Source organism: Coturnix japonica, chromosome Z, assembly GCF_001577835.2.
Source record: "Coturnix japonica isolate 7356 chromosome Z, Coturnix japonica 2.1, whole genome shotgun sequence".
In the NCBI taxonomy this organism is placed as follows: domain Eukaryota; kingdom Metazoa; phylum Chordata; class Aves; order Galliformes; family Phasianidae; genus Coturnix; species Coturnix japonica.
The window spans coordinates 30,336,382-30,360,676 of record NC_029547.1 but is presented as its reverse complement, the minus strand read 5'-3'; the positions used below and the strand labels follow the sequence as shown (position 1 = coordinate 30,360,676).

Here is a 24,295-nt window from a genome sequence, read left to right as displayed (position 1 = left end):
CTTTGCCCCTTTTTTTCTTTAATACCAAAAAGGACTTTACTTGCTGACCATTAATTTCTATGAATAAATGACAATATGCAGAAACTGATCATCAGAGGCTTCTTACCTTTTATAAAGATTAGCACAAAAAGCAAAGTTCATGAGGTCACAGCATGGTATCTACTTTAAAATTACTGTACTGCTGCTACAATTCACTCTAAAGAAGGTGCACAAACTGTGGCAGAGGAGTAACATTCAATGACAGCATATCTCCTTTACATTGATTAACTTCATGCTTCATTCTCTACAGCCTCAAGAGGGAAACATGGTGGTAAAGGGAAAATCAACAGGAGAACAGAATATTTTGCCTTTTAGGGGACTGTTAGTAGTGAAACCCAGCAGAATCTAGTACCTGTGCTAGAGTGATTATCAATGGAATCAAGCCTGACTAAGTCACTGACGAAGAGAGTGTGCTCCCCACTGTTAGCATCATTAGAACTATCCACGCTACCATGGCTCACCATGTCCCCATCACTTCCACCCGTGGTATTCCGCAGAGCTAAAGACATGAATGAGAGCTGGTTAGTAAAAGAGGATTTAAAAATTCATATTTCCAAACCCATCTAACCTCTTCAGACAACTGTACATACTTTTGATCGCACATATTAAATGAGAATATGAAATTCTAGCAACAGAACTTAGACAACTCATACTTCAGTGTGGGAAAGATATTCTAAGACACACAATCTGAGCATCAAGTTGACAATTTTTATATATTTTAGGAAAGACTTTCCACTTGTAAAAGCCAGAATGTTAGCTGCAGTCTCTCAGAAACCAAGTCATGCTGTCATTCGGCAGAAAAATTCACTTAATCTAACTTATTACCTGATATCTCAGGTATGCGTGGGCTCTGCGTTGCTTTCTTCAGGCATTGCCTAAATTGTGCTGTGCCACGAACTACATTTCGTACCTTTGTCCACAGAAATATGCCACTGCGGTTACTGCTAGGCCAAGGAGATTCTAAAACCGCCTACAGAAAGGGAGATTGCAATAACAAATAGTAACACATTTGCACTAAGGAACACAGTACAGTGAGAAGGTTTTCTTTCCATACTCAGAAAGACATTATCCACCAGAAGAATGAAGAAGGACAAATATTTCCATTTCTGCTTGCTTTTCCCTTTTATGTGACAGCTGCAGACTCACCAGCTGACTGGCAACTGACTATGGATCAAGTTTTCATCAAATAAACCAAGATGGATTTCATTCATATTCATATTACACAGTAGAAACAAAAGACCATAGTATAGACTCCTATCTTCTTCCATTGAATAGGTTACTATGAAGCTTCATCAGAAAAGTACAGGGACTTTGAAGAAAGTAAAGGAGGAAGCTACTTCAACTAGTCTTATTCCAACCAGACATGGATTGAGATGCCTTCAAGGATATGCCTAGGAACAGATGGCCTTAGCACCAGGGAACAGTTTGGGTTAGAAGGGACCTTAAAGATCACCTACCTCCAAAGACCCTGTCATGGATAGGGTGGCCATCCACTACATCAGGATGCCCAAAGCCTAGTCTTGAACACCTCCCTCCAAGGACAGGCCATCCACAGCTTCTCTGCACAACTTACTGCAGTACCTCACACCCACTGAGTACAGTGTTTCTTCCAAATATCTAACACAAATTTCTCCCCTTCTACTTTTAAACCATTCTCCCTTGTTCTATCACTTTCTATTACCCACTTATGTACTAATAAGTAAAGTAATAAACAAGAAATAAGTAAATAAAGTAATAAATACATATACATACATATATATATATATACATATATATAGTCTGGTAACTATACATATAAAGTCTATAACTATATATATAAGGTCTGGTAACTATATATATCTGGTATATAAATATATATAAAGTCTGGTAACTGAAAAAATACTAATGTATGGAGGTTGCTCCAAAATTTGTGATTTCTACTTGGAAGAGTTCTACTCCCCATGGAAATTACAACAGCTACAAAGAACACAATAGCATTACATGATAGAGCAACTTCTCATCTACAAAATACCATTTTTCAACACAGTTACCACCACTAGCTATGCATTTTTTTACCACTGATGTACAAAAACCTGCATGACAATATAATAAAAATCAGCACCAGTGGGCATCAACTGTTTCACAGCTGTTATGACAGTGTCATTGCTGAAATGCACCAACAAAGGGTGCCATTTTCTCAGAACTGGGTGTAGTTAGTTTAAAATAACTGTACTTCTACAATTCACTCTAAAGAAGGTACACAAACTGTGGCGGACGAGTAATATTCAGTGACAGTATATCTCATTTACACTGATTAATTTCATGCTTCTCTCTCTACAGCCTCAAGAGAGGAAAATAGTGGTGGTAAAGGGGAATCAACAGGAGAACAGAATATTTTGCTTGCATTGGCATGAATAATTCAATTACACCCTTTTGTTTTAGATGCACTTCCATGTCAGATATCATTTTATTAGACTGACCCTCAGCTGCCATCTGTCACATGGAAACAAAATGTAACAGAATACTGGTGCGAAGGTTCAACCTCTATTACCATACCATTAGCATAATGAAATACGAAGCATTTCTTTCATACCAGGCCCTAGTATATTTCAACAGAATTAATGATCAGACAAACAGCACAGGAATGTAAAACCATAACACCATAGACCAAGTTAAATGTGGCCAACAGAATAAACGAATTTGACTCAAGAGCCTTACAGAAGTATTGACATTGTACTACAGGGCAAGGAGATCACCAACAAGGGAGACGTTAGACCAGTATCCTTTGTCAAGATTTCTCCTACCTTATTGTAATAGCCGTAAGTGATGGCATTTGGCTGTATTCCAGCATTTTTCATTTCAAAGAGGACTCTCACAGCCTGAACAGGCTGACCCCACAGTCCACAGAGCTGCATTACAACTCTGTAGCAGACCTGATAAGATACAGAAATCCATTAATGAATTAAAGACAAGGATTTTTAAAACAGCTAAAGGTCTTCCCAAATATCCAACTTTTACACATGCATAAGGGAAAGACACATGAAAGAAGCTTCTCAACTAACAGCTAAAAGAGGGAGCAAAAATTAAACAGGAAATCACACAAGCTGAAATAACATCAGCAGTCACATTATTTAGCCTTGACTTATTCCACATCTCTTCTCCTTGTGAAAGAGAGGAGGGAAATACACACCCATTCAAAGAACTGGGATAACTTGCTTTTTTGTGTCTGCACATTCTACTGCAAGAACAGAATGCTGCACACAAACCCACTACCCCTTCAGTTTACTATGATGGTGTAGTGTTAATTCAAAGTTCATTTTAAATATGAAAGAATATAAGAAACACTAAGATGGAGTAGCTGAAAAAACTAACATGATGTTATAGATTAAAAAAAAGTTCCACTTGCCCTAGTTAAACAGACTACAAGACTGCTTCAGTGTAGCTTTAAAAGTGGACAAACTGTAAGAATGCTTCATCAGCTGTTGCCAGTGAAATACACTACACTTGCACCTTGCTTTCCATGTTCATTGTAGTATTTCATTTACACTTGCCTCATCTAGTGGTTCCACATCAGTTTTTCTCATTTTAATTAGAATATCATATGCCTGCTGCAGAGCCTTGGCCTTAGGATGTGCAACTCTAACATAGGCTGGCAGACAAATAAACCATAAGCTGTAACTGTGACTGAAGAGACACTTCGCCCACTGCGGAGGGCTTACGTAGTATTTCTTGGCTAACTTATGGGCTGTTTTTATCTCCTGTAAGGGTGAAAAAAAACAACAACAACAAAAAAAAGACAACAAATATGGAACAGAGCCAAGAAATCATTACTAACTCAAAAACCAGACTCTTAAAGGAAGCACTTAGGAACAACAGACAAACATCAAACTTACGTTCCACTCAACACTCTCTTACTAAGGTTCTCCACAAGCAAAAAACAGCAACTGAATCCCACCCCCTCCTTTTCTTTGCCCCTTTCATTCAAGCACTCCTTTCAATTTCTTTTTTTTTTTTTCTTCTTTAAATATCACTGCCCAAAGTTTTAAAATTGGTTTTAACATCAATTTCATCTCAGTGTTAATTTCTTGCTCTCCACTTCTTTCCTTGGCCAATATTTCTTCTCAGTAATAACACTGAAAACAACTATCCTATAGCATAATTTATAGTATAAACCGGCATTGGTAATTTCACAAAAACCTTTCTGTCTTTCAGTATTCACACAGTGGTTTCAATAAGACATATCTGACCTGTTTCGTTCTCTTTGCCATGAGTGCTGGACTATTTGAAACACTACATCCAGCTGGGTGTCTCCTGAAGGAGAGCTTGAGTTCCTGTGGTCTGTCAAAGAGCTTGAAATCTAGTCGTGGGAAGTTTTTATAGCTATATAGATTATTAAAAAAAAAAAAAAAAAAAAAAAGAAATAAAAATATGAGAGAGAAAAGCTTTTCCCATATCCATTGATAGCTGGAGAGCCCTACAAAGACAGCTTGTGAGTGAAGAATTAATAAAGAAGAGAATAAAGAAACAAGAAGAAAGAGGACATGCAGGAGTGAGAATGTGAGATTCTTTGAGTCCTATTCAAAAAGATAATGAAAAAAGAAAAAAAGAAGGTGCTTAGGATTTGAAATCTTAGTAAACTGTGAATTCAAGAACAAGGCTGCAATCCATATGACAGAGAAGCAGTGATAATGATTAATCAGGACAACAGCTGGAAAAAGAACTTTTATAACATCCAAGAAAGAGTAAGAAAAAGCATATATACACTTGCTGAAACTCCATGTTTCCTTCATAGGACTAAAAAAACCACTGAGTGAAAGAATTCAGAAAGCTTTTTTTCTTTCTTTGTTTTTGGTTCACCTATTAGAGATCAATAATATTGGGAAGATCCATTGCTCACCCTCTGTGGGTGAAACAAAGACAATGTACTCAAGGTATGACAAAATACACCTAAATGGCTCAATTACAGATAGATGCTGAGTACACAGGTGACTCCAAAAGTAATGCCTCCTACCTATTTCCCTGGAAGCAGCAACAGCTACAAAGAGCACAGTAGCATTACATGATAGAGCAAAACCATTAACTACGTATTTTCACCAGCAATGAACAGCAGCCTGCACGTCAAGCTCATAAAAATCTGTACCAGCAGGGAAGACTGACTGTTTCACAGCTGCTACAATTGTGAAATGCATCACGCACCACCTCATTGTGACCATATCTACTGCTTTGTCTCCATAAACATTCAGCAAGCATTGATAAATGTCTGTAGATACAATTTTTTCAGCATGGAATTCAATTACACCCTTTTGCTTCAAATGCACTTCCATGCAGGATGCCATTCTGTCACATGGCCACAAAATGTAATGGAATATTGTCTAGAAGTGCCATGCCACTAACATCTGCCTCTGATGTGATAGGCAAACATAATAAAATAGGAGGCATTACTTTTGAAGCACCCCTCATAGCAAAGAATTGTTATAAATCTGGCAAACAGTTACTGCAAGCTTAGAACCAAAATCTGCTTGCCCTAGAACATACACAAACAAAATACTAACCTCTAGACATTCAAAAAGTAGAGTCCAAACAGATAAAATATTTTCACTGATGTTATTCTTAACATCTTATTCAAGTTTTGAATTAAGTTGGAACATTTGCCCTGTTTGACATCGTATGAGTTCAAATACTTCAGTTCTTCTCTGTTTTGTTCTTTAAACTGTACCTGTATTTTGGTGCTCGGTCTTGTCCATCATCAGGGGGAGGTTCTGGTGGCATTATAAACACTGTGTGTTCACTTTTTTGTGATTCATCAAGCTCAATCAACCGTGCATCTTCAATGGAATCTACATCAACCTGAAAACAGAATTTGTAATCTGAGCACTGAAAGTAGTTTCAGGATAATATAAATAAAATTAAAACATACATTTTAATGTATATTATTTTTTTAAAAATTATAAAATATATGTTTTAATGTGTATGTATATTACATTTTCAATGTTTATTTTATATATTGTGCATAAACACAGTATAAAAATATATACAGATTTGCTCTCAATGGTCAAGTCTACAGCCCTAGACTGTCATTTTTATTTCATGATAAAATGTTGAGGGGCAAAGTACCTTATCTCCTTTTTCTGTTCCTTTATCTGGAAAGAGCTAGGGGAAGAGGAAGAAAAAGTTAGAGTTTTTTCTCAACTTGAAAAAATATATAGCCTTATTACAGCTGCATGATTTACTGATACATCAAATGAGCAACATCAAATTTTCACATTACTTTGGAAGCAATTAAGCTCTTTTTCATAGAATTACTTTGCTGAAAGCAAGAAAAGGTAGTTATGATCATGTTTTCAATGTTAAAATTACAGGCTAAGCATAATTTAAAATCTATTAAAGGAAGCAATTTAGCTTAATTGAAAGAAACTGCTGTTAAGCAGATACTTTCAATACAAAAATCCAAGTCTGTGACACCTTAATAACCTGCACTAAGTTATTAACACTGTTATGCATAGCCTTGATGCATAATCTGGATGCCCGATACTCAGGAGAAGAAAAAAATCACACAAATGTAAAACTCCCACAAAGTGTTTCCAAGTGTTAAATGATCAGAATCAATACAGAATCAAGAGATTCACTCTTGCAAGAACTTAGTACAAAAATGTACGTTCCATGCATAAGTAAATTAGCAGTGTGTAAAACCCTTTAGCTCCTAGATTTTATTTAGTGAACTTGTCATTTTTTCAGATGAAGCTACAAACTCACTAACCTGGACTACAGCCATGCTGAAGAGACTTTAAAACTGGGTAACAACAATCTTACTCATTCAAATACAGCCAATTAAATAAAGTCTTATCTATGGAAATCAGTTTTGACCACAAGCCTGATCATTTAGCATATTCTCATTTGAAATTCAAACTGCATGAAAAAGAGAACCATAGGTGACCACTGGTAGATAATTCCAAATTACAGGGAGGCTGAATACCATTTAAAGGGAACATTCAAGGCTACTGTGTTATAACATACTGGTACTTCTAACATTCTCTAATTGCTTGACACCCTACAGGATTTTGATAACAGTTTCCTGTATCAACACAAAAAGTGACAAGTAATTCAAGAAGATGGAGGATGACAACAGTACCTCAAAAAAAAAAAAAATCTCGCACAATACTTGCTACGAAGTATACCTGCCTTTACAACTAAAACCCAATACAGCGAGATAAAAGGAAGCATACAATTTAAAATAATATTAGTATGTTTTTCACCTTTTCTATGCAGTCATCAAAAAATGCCAAGCCTGTGTCCTTGTCACTCACAAAACTGCACTCTTCAATAAAGCTGCTGAATATTTGCGTTTTGGTGAGGTGTGTATAGAACTTTGCATATGCACGGTCTCTACTTTTCAAAAATCCTGGTTAGAAAAAGGAACACACAACTAAATACCAGTTACAAATTCCTTCAGAAACTGACATAAAACACATCAACATAAAACAATTTATAGCACAAATAAATCAAAATGTTGGCTTTTTTGGCACAAACAAGTACTTATCACCACTTGCATTCTGAAGAGTAAAATCACAATTTTTATGATAATTTCCCCACATAGTCCACGACACATGGCAAGTAGCCACTCCCTCAATCATGCAAATTGTTTGCTGGATTTGTTTGCTTTTCACGCATGGAAAAAGAGATGACAACCTCTTTGAAAATCAGAATAATTTAACATTTAGAACAAGAACAAAACAAAACTTCTGATATCAGATGTTACACCTGAAAACACCTGTCTTTCCAAGCCTTTGAATAAGGATCTCTCTTCTAGTTAACTCAAAAACAAACAAGACACCATTGACATTTCAGCTGGCATTCAACACATGAACACATCAGAAAACTTAAGGTTATAAGGTGAGGATAACAAGACCTTTGGTAACTACTGTTCATTATTTTTCTGATCTTTCATTGTGTTTCTGATCTCTGACAAGCACACTCTTATTTCCCCATTTACACACAAAAAACTTTTCTTTGCTCCCCATTACTAGGCTTCTGGCATTTTTGCTATGTCCCATTTGAAAGACATTCTTTATTCTATTTATCTCAACTGCTATCAGCAGCTGATTTATCTCAACTTCACCTTGATGATCAAACAAAGAATCAGCAGCAGTTGCTTTATTCGAAGGTGCCTGGGTGATAGGCTTAAGGAACGTTCTGTAGCCCTTTAAAATAGATGCCATAAAACGCAGGAAAGCTTCCTGGATCTCCATCTCGAGTTCTGTCATCTTCTTCTGCCAGGAAAAATCTGCTTCAATAGGAGTCATCTCCACTGCAGAACCTTCTTGAGTTTTCCTGTGAACTAGCAAACAGTGATATATAGAATCCTGTATTAAAATGCAGTGTAGGTTAACAGACAACTTTTGCAAGATGTTGAAGACAACGTTTGTTTTTTTTTTTTCTTTTTTTATTGCCAAATTAAGGAATTACCAACACTGGAAACTTTCCTTGGCCTGTGATTACTTTCCAGTTGACCTGGTCCACAGAAAAGACAGTTACCTCAACTCAGTAGCTGCTTATGTGTTTTTCCTAACCTATCAATCCCTCTGTGACCTCAGATAATGAAGAAATTCTCTGTTGAGATAATACCACCACATACACCCAACTAAATGTGTTTTTTCAGTAATACACCAACAGAAACACAAAGGAGTGATCAAAGCAAATGGTGAACAAAATCAGATGACATCCAGAGTTCACTCTGGAATTCTTCAAGAAAAATGACAATAGTAGAAACTGCTGAAAATTCAACTTGGAACAAATTATGGTTCCAGATTTTTAAGATGCAAATAAAAATAAACAATAATATAAAAATAGCAAAATGCCACTGGTTCCACTCCACTTAAATTTCAAAAACAGCTCACAGCACTTTTACACATAGATTGCTCCAAAAGTAATACCTCCAAGGAAATTAAAACAGATACACAGAGCACGGCTTTATGGTGGAGCAACATAACACTATTTTTCAACACAGTTACCACCATTAGCTCTGTATTTTCATCAGTGACAAACAACAGCCTGCATGCCAACTCAGAAAAATCTGAACCAGCAGGGATGATTAACTGTTTGATCATGAATTGTCAACACCACTTCTGAAACGCACCACTCACCACCCCACTGTGCTCTCATCCACTGTTTGATCTCCATCAACATTCAGCAAGCATCAGTGAATGTCAGTGGATGCCATTTATACCTCATGGAGGAAATCAGTTCCACACCCTTGCTTCATCCACACTTCCATATTAGATTCCATTCTGTCAGAGTAGCCCTCTGCTGTCATCTGTTGCTCAAAGGTACACATTGAATTATAACATGTAATGAAATATGGTCAGGAAGGTTCAGCCTCTACTGCCATACCACCAATATCTGCCACCATGGCAGCATGGTGGGCTAACAATCAAATAGGAGGCATTACTTTTAGAGCGTTCCCTGTATTAGGTATAGCACATGGGATTTCCTGCTGACAAAACAAAACAAAAATAGATTCTTTATAACAGATTAGGTAAAGACTAACTGAAAAACCAAACAAACAAATAAACAAATCTGAGGCAAGAAAGACCAAATTCTAATTAATGCATTTCTCTCTTTCCTATAATTCACCAAATTTGCGTATCTGTTGTATACCTATGAAGCTATAAATGTCCTTGTTATAACAATGCACCTAAACATACTCCAAACCATCTCACCTTGAAGATTCTGTCTACAGACAGATGATGAATGAATATCATGGACTATGAATAAAATATACTTAGTCAGATACAAGTTTTTTCCTATCTTTCTATCTTTCCAAGTTATTAGTTTGATGACCAGATTTGTTTTGTTTTTTTTTCTTTTGACAAAACACTTCATCAATGTTTGGGTTCTTGATTATTTTTGTAGTCAGTATTTGAGATATTCAACAGTATCTGCGTAATACCTGAAGTACTGAGCATGTAAGTAAGATACTGTTGATTTCCTCTATTACTTTTTATCAGATTCATGAACATGGCTCAGACTGCGATTCAAATGCATTTATACTGAAACTGTACAAATACAGTTGTGACTAAACATTAAAAAACTCCAAGTATGTGGAAGTCACAGAAAAAGGAAAAAAACAAAAGAAATGAAAAACATAATCACATTTTACAAAGAAGTACTTACATTTATATGCTAATTATAATTTAAGACTTGTAGATGTGTATGAGAAAATTTAGTAGTTCTTTTAATAATTATTTTCCCTGCTTTATGCAGTTTCTGTTCTTATCCCTTCCCATTTTATTTTATATATTTCACCTGCTGCCAGCTGTGGGTGCAGCTTCTTTAAGGTGCTGAGCAGACTTTTACATGGCTTCTTAGGAAACTGCTTCCAGTTTGTGTTCTTCTTGTCATCTGATCTAAAAAGTGGGGTGGAAAAAAGAAATATATAAAAATACAGACCATGTAGAAAAGAATTGCTTACACTGGACTATGCTAACTCATTTTCAGAAAAAAAAAAAAAAAAGTAATTTATTTGAAAAGAAATCTGGCCACTGGCCCTATTTATCTGAAATAAAATAAAAATAAATAAATAAATAAAAGGCAGAAGATTAATACCAACTCAGAATTTCTTTTCCTCAGGAAAAAACAGCATAAACTGAATTACGAGTCAGTCAAGTGTTCTCCAACCTGGTAGGAGCACCTGCATTAATACTTGATTTAGACTTTTTGGATGAAGTTCCACATTGCTGACTTCCCTTCCAGAATTTTTACCATTGTCACTGGTACAGTCAGAGAACACCAATCTGTATGTCATTACTAGTTACACTACAGTAAACCTGCCTTACTGCTATTGATACAAATTAACATCATTAACATCACGAAGGGAGCCTAAGTTTCATAAATTAAAAATGCTTGCAGAGGTCTTCTCCCATTTTATTTATTTATTCCTCATCACAACAGCATGCCTTTAAACAGTGTAAGCAGCATCATTCCAAAAATGCGGGGGGGAACACTAAAAAAAAATCTTAAATTTGCTCCCAAAAAAGGATACTTAATCAGCTTTTCATACTACCTTCATAAAGACAGTTGAAAACATCCAACAATAGACATTAAGGAAGGTGTCAAATGAATAAAAGGCATTTGGTGTTTTTGACTGTCATGAAGAAGATACTAGCAAACCTCTCCCAAAAACACCAAGTCAGACAGATTGGTGTACTAGAGAGCACTGAATTCTTCAGATGTTATTCTTGAGCTGTGTAAAAGCTATGCATAAAATAAAACCAAACATTAATCCTTTCTCCCTGAAAGTTTTAGAATTCTATATGATCTTCCGCACCATCTCACATTTACTGCAAGTCACATGTAAGATATGTTTAATTTCTCAGTAAGTCAAGTAAGTGGCATAGATGATGCATATAAAAAACAGAAAGCAAAATATGATCAGCAGCTTAGCTATTGAAAAAGAAATAGATTTATAAGACACAAAGAAAAAGTGTCACAGTCCATTCAGATGAACAGAAAGAAGGTCAGTAAGTAGGATATTTTTCGTTCAGTATCCAACAACCAATGCAAGTAAGATTTGCATCTGATCTTTCTACGACTCAATCCAACAGAATCTTGACATTTTTTCTCTCTTCTCTGCTACTACTTTTATCTGCTTCATTTTTCTGCAACCCAGACTGGAATTTCCATTCTTGTTGAGAATCAACAACCAACCAACCAGACACTCTTCGCTGCAGTATCTTCATATAAACAAGTCAGCCTTCCTCCATTCCTTTAATGTGTTGTTCTTTCATAATATATTACAACTTCTTTTTTTTTTTTCTTTTTTTTTTTTTTTTTTGGTGGCATAATACTTTGATACGCAACAGTGAAGTGAGGACCAAGGAGAAGAAAAAAAGGCAAATAAAATGAACACAATCTGCCTTGCTGTTTACTACTTTCTTTGGTGCTACTAATAAAACAGTGCAACTTCAGTAATTTAAAGGAATCATTTGCTTCAGTAGAGCATCACAGAAAGGGTTATTTTGACATAATGAAAGCAGAAAAGCATTCAGTGGACCCCAGGAACTAATTTTGACTCAAGTTAATAAAAATGACAAGAGTAAGTGATATAGGATGATGTTAAGATTGTATTTTCATAAAGAAAAAAATGCACATTTTATTTACTTACATGCACTTTCATCTTTAAATAGCCTAGCAATTCTTTCTACTTACTATCTAACAGACTGAAGAGATAACTCAGAAATTCAAGAAATTTCAAAACTCATTTTCAGTTCAGTTACCTTCACTCCCATTTAGATCTACTACAAAATAAAGTTATTCTAGACTAGCCTCTCCTAGAGAAAATGTGGAAAAACTTGTCATGCAATACATTTACTTAAGAAAGGCATTAAAACATAATTAAAGAAAACATTGTGAATCAAATGTAGGCAGTCCAAAAGACCTTGTTAGTTTGATCTCACTGAGAACTCAGCTCTTGTAACTTAAGAAAAATTAACACCTAATTAACACTGACAAAGTGTCCTCACTGCAAGGCAGCATCAAAAGCAGCATCATGAAGGGTCCTGAAATTCTCATGCTCATAACAATACTTAGTGAACACATGCAAATCAAGCTCCAAAGTGGTGGAGCCAAATGAAGACATAAAAAACACTAGGATAATAAAAATCTTCTTATCTGGCTTTTCTAGCACATTTTCCTAATGAGCACATTATAATTGTTACTTCACTGTTACTTCACTTATAACAGCATCTTCATCATGTGTTTTTCAGCAGCCCCAGGTGGTGACCCTTGCTTTAATATATTTTAAGTCTCTAAGAAATGTATGAAACGAGAAAAAGAATAGTGGGCAGGCAGAAACAGTTAGACAAAATAGTTTTTAAATCAAATTTTCTCTAAAGTAGTTTAGCAAAACCTGCATCTACAGATAAATTTAAAAACCTCATATAACTTACATGTACACCATGTTTGTGTCTAAGTCAACGCACACAATATCCTGTGGTGGATCATACAGATCAAAATATCGTGAATCAACTCCAACAATAAATGGAACAGGTGCACTGAGTACGGTGGCCAGAGACAAAGGACAGAGGGGGATATATGGACATTGCCACTGAAATGGAAATATCATCTGAAGGAAAAATGAAATGAAACCAATGCATTAAAACAGGACAACAGATATTGCACAATAAAAAAAGGTGAAGTTGTTACATGCAGTAAGCTGGAATTGCTAAGAACTTTACTGTTTTTTTTTTTTAAAAAAAAGAAAGAGACTACATTTGACCACTTTTTTCAGTACATTTCTTAATTTTTTAATAAAAATGTTGATCATTTCAACAGTTACAATTAGACATGCTAGGGCATTTTAACTAAATGATATTGCTAGGAAAAATGATCAGTTGATGCATCAAACATTCTAATTTATGTAAGCTTCCCAGTAATTATGGAGTTTGCACCAATTTCCCTCTCTGCTGTACAGAACATTTTGTACTTACAGCTACTACAGCTTCAGCAACTCCTGTCAACACAGCCGGTCTAAGTGAATGGAGAAGGATCTTGCCTTCTAACAATACAAACAGTAACAGGGTAGCACAGTTTTCCGGTCCAAGATTCATGAGTAGAGTGCTGAAGTTTGCTCCACTAAGGGGTGAGTGGAAAGGGAGAAAGAAAAGAAAAAAAAAAAATAGCTGTTTTGAACCCAGTAGTTGAGTGATCTCAAAATGACAATCATACTCAAAATAGCCAGCTATTACCCCAACACAAGACTCATACTGCCACAGAGAAACCTAAATTCTAAATCCACTGTTAAGGAAACTATAACACACTATGCTAACTCTCTGCTTTTTATAGTCCTATTGTATGTGCACAGGCAGCTAAGTTTCTAAAACAGTACAACAGATTTAACGTATTATCAACTCGTTCAAGTACAAAATAACACCAGCAGTTTCAAATAATGAGTTAAAGGCAAAAATCATGCACTACAGTATCCATGTAATATTAGTATCGCAGTATCAAATCTAACACTAGTCAAGTAAAGAGCAAAATAAAATAAATCCATCCTTCTGATATCAAAATGTGTTTAGTTTCTGCAATTTAATCTCCATTTCATTTGTTTGGATACTGTACAGACATTCAGGAATTTTTCTGACATCTGTAAGAGGATTAGAGAGGTGTAAAATCCATCCACTGAATAGCGCTTACATCTTTGCAGTTTGGTGTATGCCTATTCTTCCCTTAAATAACTGTGTAACAGATGTGATTAAACAGTGGATCTTTCTGCATATAGAATATTATGTATGTCAATATTTAAGGAAAAAAAAAAAGTTTTGTTTTTTTTTTAAAAAAAAGGGTAATATTTTGGTTTTTAACTTAAAAATAATATCAAAGAAAACAATATCAAGTCACATCCATGGGGATCTCCAGACCTAAAAGAGCAGGCAGTATTCCCAAGTGCTTCATCAACCCTCAATCACAAATATAAATTTTAAGGTATAATTTTCCATTTCCAAAATGTTTGTGTATTGACTGATTTCACGTAATTAATTGATAAAAGTATCTCCCACAGATCCATAAAAGGGATAAATAATGCAGGCTTTAAAAAAAGTCTATTAGTGGTGTTAAAAAACGATTGCTTGCTACACATATTCCAAAGGTACAAGATATTGAAATAAATATATTTTCCCCCACAGCTACTTTTTATTTCTACAATAATGTGGCAATCTGTCTTCATTTCAGAATAATCAGAAACACTATTCTTTCATAAGGGATAGGTCTATGTCAAAAAGAAAACAGTGCCTAGTATAACAAAAACGTATTGAGCTTTCTGTTTAAAAGAATTAATAATACTGTAGCAGTGCTCGGCTTTCTTTTATGCCTCATTTCTATTTGCTCTGGATGCTTCAAGCAGCAAACAGATTAAACATTAATACCTTAATGGCAGTGGAGTAGAAACTGGCTGGGACAATATTAATGCATCATGTGCAGAAAGCTGAAACACATAAAATGGCACAATTACTAAGAACAATTCCAAACTTAAGGAGGTATAATATTTCAATCCATAGTCCAATAAAATGCTTGGTAAATAGGGTCACAGTGTCACACAAGAGATGCAAATCAGAAAATCCTTGGAGCTTCTGTTCACTAAGTCAACAAGTTTGTACTGGTCACCAGGATAATTCTCGTAAGTTACAGGTAACTGCTTATGACTCAGTGTTGAACGTGTAACTGCTACAGGGTGATTAAACAGAGGCAGTGCCACAGGGGAATGACATTTGACTGACAATAGTTGGTGGAAAAGTGACATAAACAACCCCCCAGTGACATAATACAAATGATGTCTATAAAATGAAAGAGCAAGAAAGACAGAAATTTCAAAAGCACAAGCAGGACAGCTTCTGCAGTTTAAACCCACTGTTTTATATTACAGCGTAAGAGAAGCAGATTCCACCCAACAGTTTCCTCTCAACTTCTTACAGCAGAATATTCAAAACTGAGTTTAAAAACAAAACAAAAAAAAACAAAACCAAAAAAAACCAAACCAAAACAAAAAAAAAACAGGGAAAAAAACAGACTTTCAGAGGTAAAAAGTGTTTGTCAATATGGTAAATAAAAAGGAAAGCAAAATTTTTGCTTACCTGCACAAGAATTCTTGGCCTTTGTGGAGAAGGGAAAGGTATATTGTGCATAAAATGGGAAATGTGCCTGAAAAACAAAAAAAAAAAAAANAAAAACAAAAAAAAAAAAGACGACATTAGAAAACTAGAACTGGGAGTAAGCACGGACTGAATGCTGTGGTTGTCACGTTCTGGAATTCCTATGTTGCTGTACATTCTTAGAAGTGCATTTGCTACCTATTTACTGTTCTGCTAAGTTCAGAAGCCAATTTACACAAACTGAAACAAAGAAGGGCTACTCACCCACTTTTCGTGAAAAGTGAAAAGTTTATACTGGCAGCTTAAGTACACAAAATACGAGATCACACTGGCCTTTAGGCAAACAGGTAGCAAAACTCCATACTACAAAGTTTCTAATGAGGCTTAGCTAGGGGAAGCAAAATACTTCATTTCTGGAAGTCCAAAGCAGTTTTACAGATAACAGATTTCACTGAACTTTTAGGAATCCACACAACAAAATCATCTTTTATAAAGTTTCATATCTTCATAGACAGACATTAGAGGAGGCCGGGAACACAGAGCACTCACCTGCATTAGTGGCAGATCTTCTAATACAGACACAGACATGTATTGCTAATGCAGAGTCTCTGTGCTTGTGTTTAATAACTTAAAGTACAAAACAGCGAGCACTGGCATGTCGCTTGTAGCTTAGAAACGTTCTGAATTTGAAAACTTTAAATGAAAGGCAAACGGGCTTCAGAAATCATATCAAAAAAGCAAAGGTAAAATCTGTTTCACAATCCAGTTCACACTCCTACCACTGTAAAACCAACTCATATAAACCAGAAGAAACAACAGTTTCTACCTGCATAATCAGTACAACGCAAGCTATACAGTGCAAGAGATGGAGCAAATACAACAGCTATGAAAGTGTGATATATAGATTAGATGACTACTTGAGCTGATATCTACACAGATTAACTTGAAAAATAATTAACTTACTTTTCAATGGGAAGAGGATGAGGTCCAGAGACAGAGAGCTTGTAGATGAACATAAGAAACTTTCGAAATGCATCAAAGAAAGGCCAGTGTGAGAGAAGGCAGATGCATTTATTAGAATTGATGGACTTGGAAGTAACCACTTTTCTCTCTACAGCTGTCAAGAGACCCAACTGCAATTGTTGCTTTTCTGTTAGCAGCTCCCGAGGATAAGGCTCATAAAACTGAATAGCAGCACCATAAACCTAAAAGATGAAGAAACACAGCTGAGTAAATCAAGTAATTAGTGGGAGTCTGGGTTAGAACTTTTGAACCATCCATAAGCTATTGGTGTTGGCACACAATACTTTTCTTGGTAGCTTGCTAAACTGCTTTTCCCTATACAAAATGTACCCTAAATGGCCTTATAAAACAAAATATTTAACACTTTTGGACCCCTGTAACTCTCTTCCTCTTTTTCATGCCACTTCACTCTATGTATTTATACTCAATAACATGGGACAACCTGCAACCTGGACAAACAGTCACTTCTGACTTCTATGTCCTGACTAAGCTGAAGGCTCAAACTTGCAGAGTGAGGCCAGAGAAGATGACAACCTTTCTTTTGAATGACAATAACATTTTGAAAAGGTCGTGGCATACACTGCTAGTCTTGATCAGAATGTCCTATCGCAGCCACCACAGAGTCTGGATTTGGCACCTTCCAACTTTCATGTGCTTGGGCTATTGAAAGATGGACTGTGTTGGCAACATTTTCTTAGCAACAGCTTGTGTTGATGTTTTTGGTTTTTGTTTTTTTGGGGTTTTTTTGTTTTGTTTTTTTTTGTTTGTTTGTTTTAAATAAGCATGGCATACAAGCTCTTGCTCATCAGTGGCAAAAATGTATAGCTAATAGTTGACAATGTTAACAAATGGTGTCTCGTAGATCAGAATTTGCACAATCAAGTATTGCTATAGTGCAATGGTATATCTGTTTAAGTTTTCATGGAAATTAATAGGCGGCATAACTTTCAGAGCAACTTATGTATAATCCTGCTTTTCTTGCATATGGCAGACACTAACTTCTTGCACATGGGCTGAATCATGCAGCACATTCTTGGTGCCTGTATGTCCTTGTGGCTTTATGTAGATTTTGCACACTGTATTCTGAGTTGTCATTTTCTGTGAATTTCAACATCATCACTTGTCACAGGGGATCTTCACTTCTTGAGCACTTGTCACATACTTCCTCTTTGTACCTAGCTTTCCTCTCCTCACTGTGCTCTTCTCTGGGAACTATTTTTCTGCTCACATACACAGCTAGCTACAGACTCTGTTCATACCGATTCAAAAGGAACTAGCTTTTGAGGTAATCACAGGGAAACCACAACTTAAACATTTTTAATACTTCATAACTGATCATCACATCATGCTACTTTGGCATTGCCAGGAACTTTTCCTGGAAGAACAGAAAAATCCATGTCCTGTGTTGTTAGTTTCAATAAGCATATATTTCTACTTGCACATGACCAAACAGCACAAATTTATCATCCATTTCCCTGTTTACATCTGTCCCATAATAAGGCTTATGACATAACAGTTTTCTAAGTGAAATATTTAACCATATTACACAAAAGAGATTATGGCTATTTTATCTTATTATCAATTTAAATTAAAGCAAAAAGCAGTCACAATGTGTAGCTATACCTTTTCTGCAGAGGAACAGGTCAGTACAAATGTTGAGAAGACTGGTAGTGGATATCTGGTTTGAGGGTCCCAGCATTCAATAGTAGCTCCCATAGGAAGGCAGAAGAGAGGTACAGATTCTGAAAGTGGGAATGATTCATAGTTCTCTTGAGGGTATCTGAAAATTAAGCCTTCAGAATGGGAAAATGAAAAGTTAGTAAATTTGCTCAGCAAGCCCTATATTCGCTATACACTTTCCAAAATACACAGAAAAGTCTGCTGCTTATCAGGACTTAACAGCTGAAGATTACATCTACAGAATAAACTCATTAACAGTAAGGCTAAATCATCCCATTAACGATCAATTAGAAATTTCACGTGAATAATAAGAAATTATCTTTCAATAACTGCTCAAGTATCTCTACACAGTAAAAACTAACCACTGAGGATTTTGACTTTGGGAATTATCCATGTTATTTAAATGTGCCACTGAAACAGATTTTGTTACAAAGAAATCCCTAAGAAGAAAGTGATCAATTATCTACTGTAGCAGCAGTATCTCCAATGAAAATAGGGTAAGCTAGCTAACTCCTCACATTTTCTGCTAACCTCTTAATACATTCAGTTAAAAAAAAATCTCAACTGTTTTCAGCGGTATGCTCAAGTCCTGCTTGTTTAAAATGAACACGCAAGAATCAATTTCACTTTTGCAGTTCATCTCTTCACTTCACACTACAATGATTCTGTTATCTATGCATTCAATTTCTATTTAGCACTTTACTCTTCTCAAAGGAATTTCTTGCATTTAATGCTCAGTAGACACTACTTTGGAAGCTCTTCTGATTTCTTCAGAAAAAAAAACCAACAAAAAAAACCAACAGCAATAAATTAAAAATATATATACAACCCAGACTTAAAAGAAAAGGCCTTCCTGTCACTTATTGTTCAGAGTATTTGTCACCCTCCTTTAATATGAAACAAGAGAATAGTTGTGGAAATGAATGAAATGAACACATTTAACTTGCAAATTAATGGAAAAAAATGTTGATTTGCTATGAAACATTAAAGGAAATACAAATAAGGCTGAATGAAATTCTCAATTACTCCTTCTCCATCACCACCAACACAACACAAAATATGAAGTAATTTATTACATGTGAAATGGTTGCAACGCTGTCTGTTTGAACTCCTAAGCTACCTATCCTGTCATGATATAAATGAAATTAACAGAGAACAATGTTATTTCTATGAAGTCTTCTCTCCACCATTCCCCTGGGAAAAACTGAGGTGAGCAGAGAAGGCATTAAAGGAGCTGATTTCAAATGACATGCTCCAGAAGACAATTATAACAGGTAACACTTAAGCTTTTAGATTTTTTTTTATTTGATTTCAGAAAGTATTTGAATCCTTCTGCTAATACATTTAGACAGTCTGCTTCTAAAATTACTTACCAGCTTTATATGCTATAGAGTTAGAAGCTGGCACAGACTTCTTATAACAAAGGTATACACTGGAGCCCCACTGAAAGACACAAAATTCATTGATGAGCCAACAGAGATGACAATAGCCACATTAAAACAGAAATGCGAAGTAGATCACTTTCAGTTTTCACACGCTCAATTTTCTCGTTTATTTAAAGGCAGAATCATCAATGGTGGTGAAATTCTAAACAAGGTCACTAGAAGCTTTAAATGTACTACCATAAACTGGCTATTTAGACTGGGTTTGGTTGTTTTTTGCAGTATGCCTATCGTTTAAGGAAAGAAGCTACATACCACAGCCAGAAGAAACTAAACACAAATCAGACTAGACAAAATGACTGAGGGGAAGGGGGGAGGAGGAGTGTAAGCAGTAACATCCTTATGTATCAAAAGAAATAATAAAAAGAAGTTTTTTTTAACAGAAAAGGAAAAAAAAAATCAGAATAATGAGTGCTACAAAACTGGTCATGTACATGGTATAATGAGAGAAAGAACTACGCAGCCATAGAACACCATCTGAACAGTTCCAAGAGTCTAAAGAGCTACATCTTTTGTGTTTGCTTTCTTTTTTCTCTTATTCCTTTAAAAGGAAAATAACAAAAACAGAAAGACCTACAAAATTTAAAATGTCTAAATACTCACCATGCCACAATTTAAATTCTTATCAACTTTGCAGAATGTATGAGGAGGTGTTTCTCCTTTGCTGGTAACAATAACACAGATATCTGTCACTGCCAAAGAATTCTGAGGTCGTACTGGAGGAGCCCTCCGATACGTGATAAAGATCCTTTGAGAAGAAGCTGAACTATTGTTAACATTAGCACAACGGCCATAAGGAGTAGCTTGAACCACTTCACAGCCTGAAATGATACGTTCCTTCCCTTCATATAGAACTCTGTGGATAGGAAGGAAACAAAAATATTACATGCATTCAGGTACATACAAAGCTACATAGTCAAATGTACAGAACCAGTCCTTTCAGTAGCAACTGCCTCACACAGTACATCTGAGCACTTCTTAGAAACTAATCCTATCACTTTAAAAAACAAAATGACTAAAAAATTGTGTAGACAGTTGTAGACGATGAGAGATACAGAAGTCTGCTTCCTATTCAAAAATCAATGAATAAATAAATAAATCAGTAATGGTTTACACTCATAGTTTGGTTAACATTTCCAAAGCTATAGCAAAAAAAAAAAAAAAAAAAACCAAATAAACAAATAGCAGGCACATGCACAACAAAATATGCTCAATGCTACAGACAAGTTAAAAATAATATATAATAACTGGAGCCGACTGTATTCCTAGAAAACAGAATATATATCTTAAACACCCATACTGAGGCCTTCACATGGTATCTGGATTTTTTTCAGCCAGATCAATAGCTGATATTGCTGTATTCTTAACTAAATGAAATAAAACTTTCTACTTCTGCCCTTTCTAAACATACAGATCTAACCATGACAACTAGTACTGGAAGTCAAACTACACAACAATGCATACTTTTTGCATACAAATATTAAGACAAACTCACTGTTCTGCTCCTTACTCCAAATAGCTATGACTTTATTCTCTAGAGTGACTACTGAGTACCTGACATATTCAAACAGGTTTTCCTGCTAAGAGTTAGGAAAAATGTAACAAAACTCCAGGGCATGTTTTTTAGATTTCAAAGATTCAACCAACAGTTTCCCTACAGGAAGTGGGGAAGATTTCATTAATTAGACAACTCTAGCAGTTCAATCTAATAGGCTTACAAGAATTCTCAAAAAGATGCTTAAAGACTGGGGAGCTTCACAGAATCACTGAGGTTTGAAAAGATCATTTAGTCCAACCCTCCACCTACCACTAATAATTCCCTAGTAAGCCATGTACCTCAGTACAGTGTCTAAATGTTTCTTGAATGCCTCCAAGGATGCTGACTCAACCACCTCCCTGGGCAACCCATTCCAGTGACAGACCACTCTTTCAGAGAATAAATTCTTCCTAATACCTAATCTGAACCTCCCCTTTCCTTTGCTCAAGCAAAGGAAATTTAGGACTCAGTTCGATCTCTTCTACAGAAAGTGTTACAAAGACCAAAACCATTTACACTTAAACGCATTTCTCTGTCAAGTTTTCCTTCATGTAAGAAACCAGTTCTGGAATTGTCCTCTCTTCCTAACAACTGAAATCTTGTGAGAAGACAACCACAGAATGGCTTGGTATGGAAGGGACCTCAAGGGTCACCATGACTCAACCCCCATTACAGGCAGGCTTGCCAGCTGCTAGATCAAGCACTAGACCATGCTGCCCAGGGTCCCACTGAAGCTGCTTCAATGCCTCCAGAGATGGGGTATCCACAGCTTCCCTGGGCAACCTGTTTAAGAAGCTCACTACTCCCAGTAAAAACTTCCCTGACATCTAATCTACATCTCCTATCCTTTAGAATAAAAACATTCCCCTTTGTCCTACAACTATCTGCCTCTATAAAAAAAATAAAAATAAAAATAAAAATTGACTTTCCTCAGGTCTATACACTCCCTTTAAATACTGGAAGGCCACAGTGAGGTCTCCTCCCACAGTCTTCTCTCTTCCAGGCTGAACAAGCCCATCTCTTACATCCTGTCTTCATAGGAGAGGTCTTTCAGCCCTTGGATCATCTTCATGGCCCTTCTCTGGACCCTCTCCAACAGCTCCACATTTTTCCCATGCTGGAGACCCCAGACTTATACATAGTGCTCTAGCTGGTGCCTCACAAGGGCAGAACAGAGGGGAGAAATCACCTTCCTCACCAGAGAGATCTTATTTCAATGTGCAGTTGCATCTAAACAGAAACAAATCTCAAATCTGTGTTCTTGCTGACTTTTGGAATGTCAGGAAAAATATTTGGGAAGAAAGCAGCAGAATGATTAGTAGCTAAATTATTTACTGAAGCATACACTTAAAGTAATGAATTTTAAAACTGTACCTAAAAAAAGGCCTTATGGGTTCTTGTCCTAGCCCCAAATATTTATTCTTCCAACTAAAAACAATCACAGTAGACACAACAGTCACACAACTGGCAGACGGCTTAACTATTTGAAAGTGACCATCTATAATAGGAAGTTGCTAGCAGCTTAGAGACCCTACAGCTTATGAACCAGGAGAATAGGAAGGTCTGACAATGGGACAGAAACAGGAAAGAAGGCACAGAAAGACAGAACACAAGACAATGACAAAGAAACAGCAGAACAACACTTCCACTTCACACATTCCTCTAAACACCATTTCTTCAATCCATTTCCCTAAAAATATGCATAAATCTTTCAGGACTACTGCACATATATATATATATGTATATATATACACACACACACACACATGCACATATATATGCATACATACACATACACATTTACAATACTTATCTTGCCACATAAGCAAGTAAAAACGTTCATCATTTTAAAACCTACAAATTAATATGTTCACAGCTTTAAAGTGTGTATATTTGTAAATTTGTAAATTTGCTACATAATTCTGTAAGTAACTTCCTTCGATGTAAGTACAGTTGATTTATATAGTTATTTTATATAAGTTAATTTTTATTTTGTTTTATAAATGCTTATATTATAGTGGTATATGCTATACTATAAACTCGTTTGTTTGTATACTAAAACAATATCCAACTATGGATTTGACCTTTTTGAGGAGATCATATTCCTCTACTAAGTCTATTCCGTGTGTCAGCTGACTCAAAGGACAATTAAAGCTAAAACATTCTTTCACACAACTTCCAACTGAAAAACAACAAAACCCTGAATAAATTAGCCTTCAGAGCATACATTTGACCTATAAATACATCTCTTGTCCAAATTCCACTGTTATTTGAACACATTCAAATTCACAAAGCAGATTGCTCGAACTGTCTCTTCAACACAGCTGCAAAAAAGCAGGAGCAGAAGGAAGAAAATATTCATATGCACCACTGCTCAGAGAGAAAGGTCTGCCACTACTTATTAAGTGTGACGTCCTTACTGAATCCATGTAAAACAAAGCACAGAATTAAAAGCTACTTGACAACTATAAATAATTTAAAAAGAATAGATCTACTTGGAAAGCTCATAGTAGACAGATATTCCTCTATTTTGCTTATCAGCTGATAAGCATAAAACTGATTCAAGCACTCAAGTTCCAAAAGTTGAGGAGGACATGAAAATAAACACGTACTAGCAGAGTCCCTTCCACAGAAACAGACTGAAAGCTGGTGGTTTAGGTATCACTCTAAAGCAATTATCCTCTGTGAATTTTTCCTCCTGCTAAAACTTAGTGAAGTTGGTCACATAACTCAGTTACAGGCTGCAGTTCTACACATTTAAATACCATCACAACAGTTATCCTGCAGTTTCTGGCACATAAACAGAAAACCGCTATTTTAAAATCAGTTTCATTGAGGAATATTAGGACATAGTTTAGATTGCCACAGTTAACCGAAATTTAAATACATCAGGCTAACCATATAACTTGTAATATGATCTTCAGGTCACAGATCTTGCCACCTAACTCACTTTG

General features: G+C 35.8%; 1 protein-coding gene across 5 annotated transcripts in view; it reads right to left on the bottom strand.

The window, feature by feature from the left end:
• DENND4C (DENN domain containing 4C) overlaps positions 1-24,295 on the bottom strand; it is a 69,661-nt gene that overhangs the window by 22,754 nt on the left and 22,612 nt on the right. For 3 of the 5 annotated variants that reach the window (XM_015849060.2, XM_015849061.1, XM_015849058.2), the window contains exons 3-20: positions 20,408-20,660; positions 19,736-19,805; positions 18,306-18,475; positions 16,623-16,864; positions 15,642-15,708; positions 14,937-14,995; positions 13,503-13,647; positions 12,963-13,138; positions 10,321-10,421; positions 8,135-8,353; positions 7,272-7,417; positions 6,133-6,168; positions 5,735-5,865; positions 4,266-4,398; positions 3,570-3,776; positions 2,823-2,951; positions 865-1,009; positions 392-538 (exon numbers count right to left, since the gene is read on the bottom strand). In XM_015849060.2, the coding sequence (XP_015704546.1) occupies positions 392-538; positions 865-1,009; positions 2,823-2,951; positions 3,570-3,776; positions 4,266-4,398; positions 5,735-5,865; positions 6,133-6,168; positions 7,272-7,417; positions 8,135-8,353; positions 10,321-10,421; positions 12,963-13,138; positions 13,503-13,647; positions 14,937-14,995; positions 15,642-15,708; positions 16,623-16,864; positions 18,306-18,475; positions 19,736-19,805; positions 20,408-20,660 (2,576 nt within the window). The remainder of the gene's footprint in view (positions 1-391; positions 539-864; positions 1,010-2,822; positions 2,952-3,569; positions 3,777-4,265; positions 4,399-5,734; positions 5,866-6,132; positions 6,169-7,271; positions 7,418-8,134; positions 8,354-10,320; positions 10,422-12,962; positions 13,139-13,502; positions 13,648-14,936; positions 14,996-15,641; positions 15,709-16,622; positions 16,865-18,305; positions 18,476-19,735; positions 19,806-20,407; positions 20,661-24,295) is intronic. The other 2 variants (XM_032441213.1, XM_032441214.1) reach the window with 2 other exon arrangements.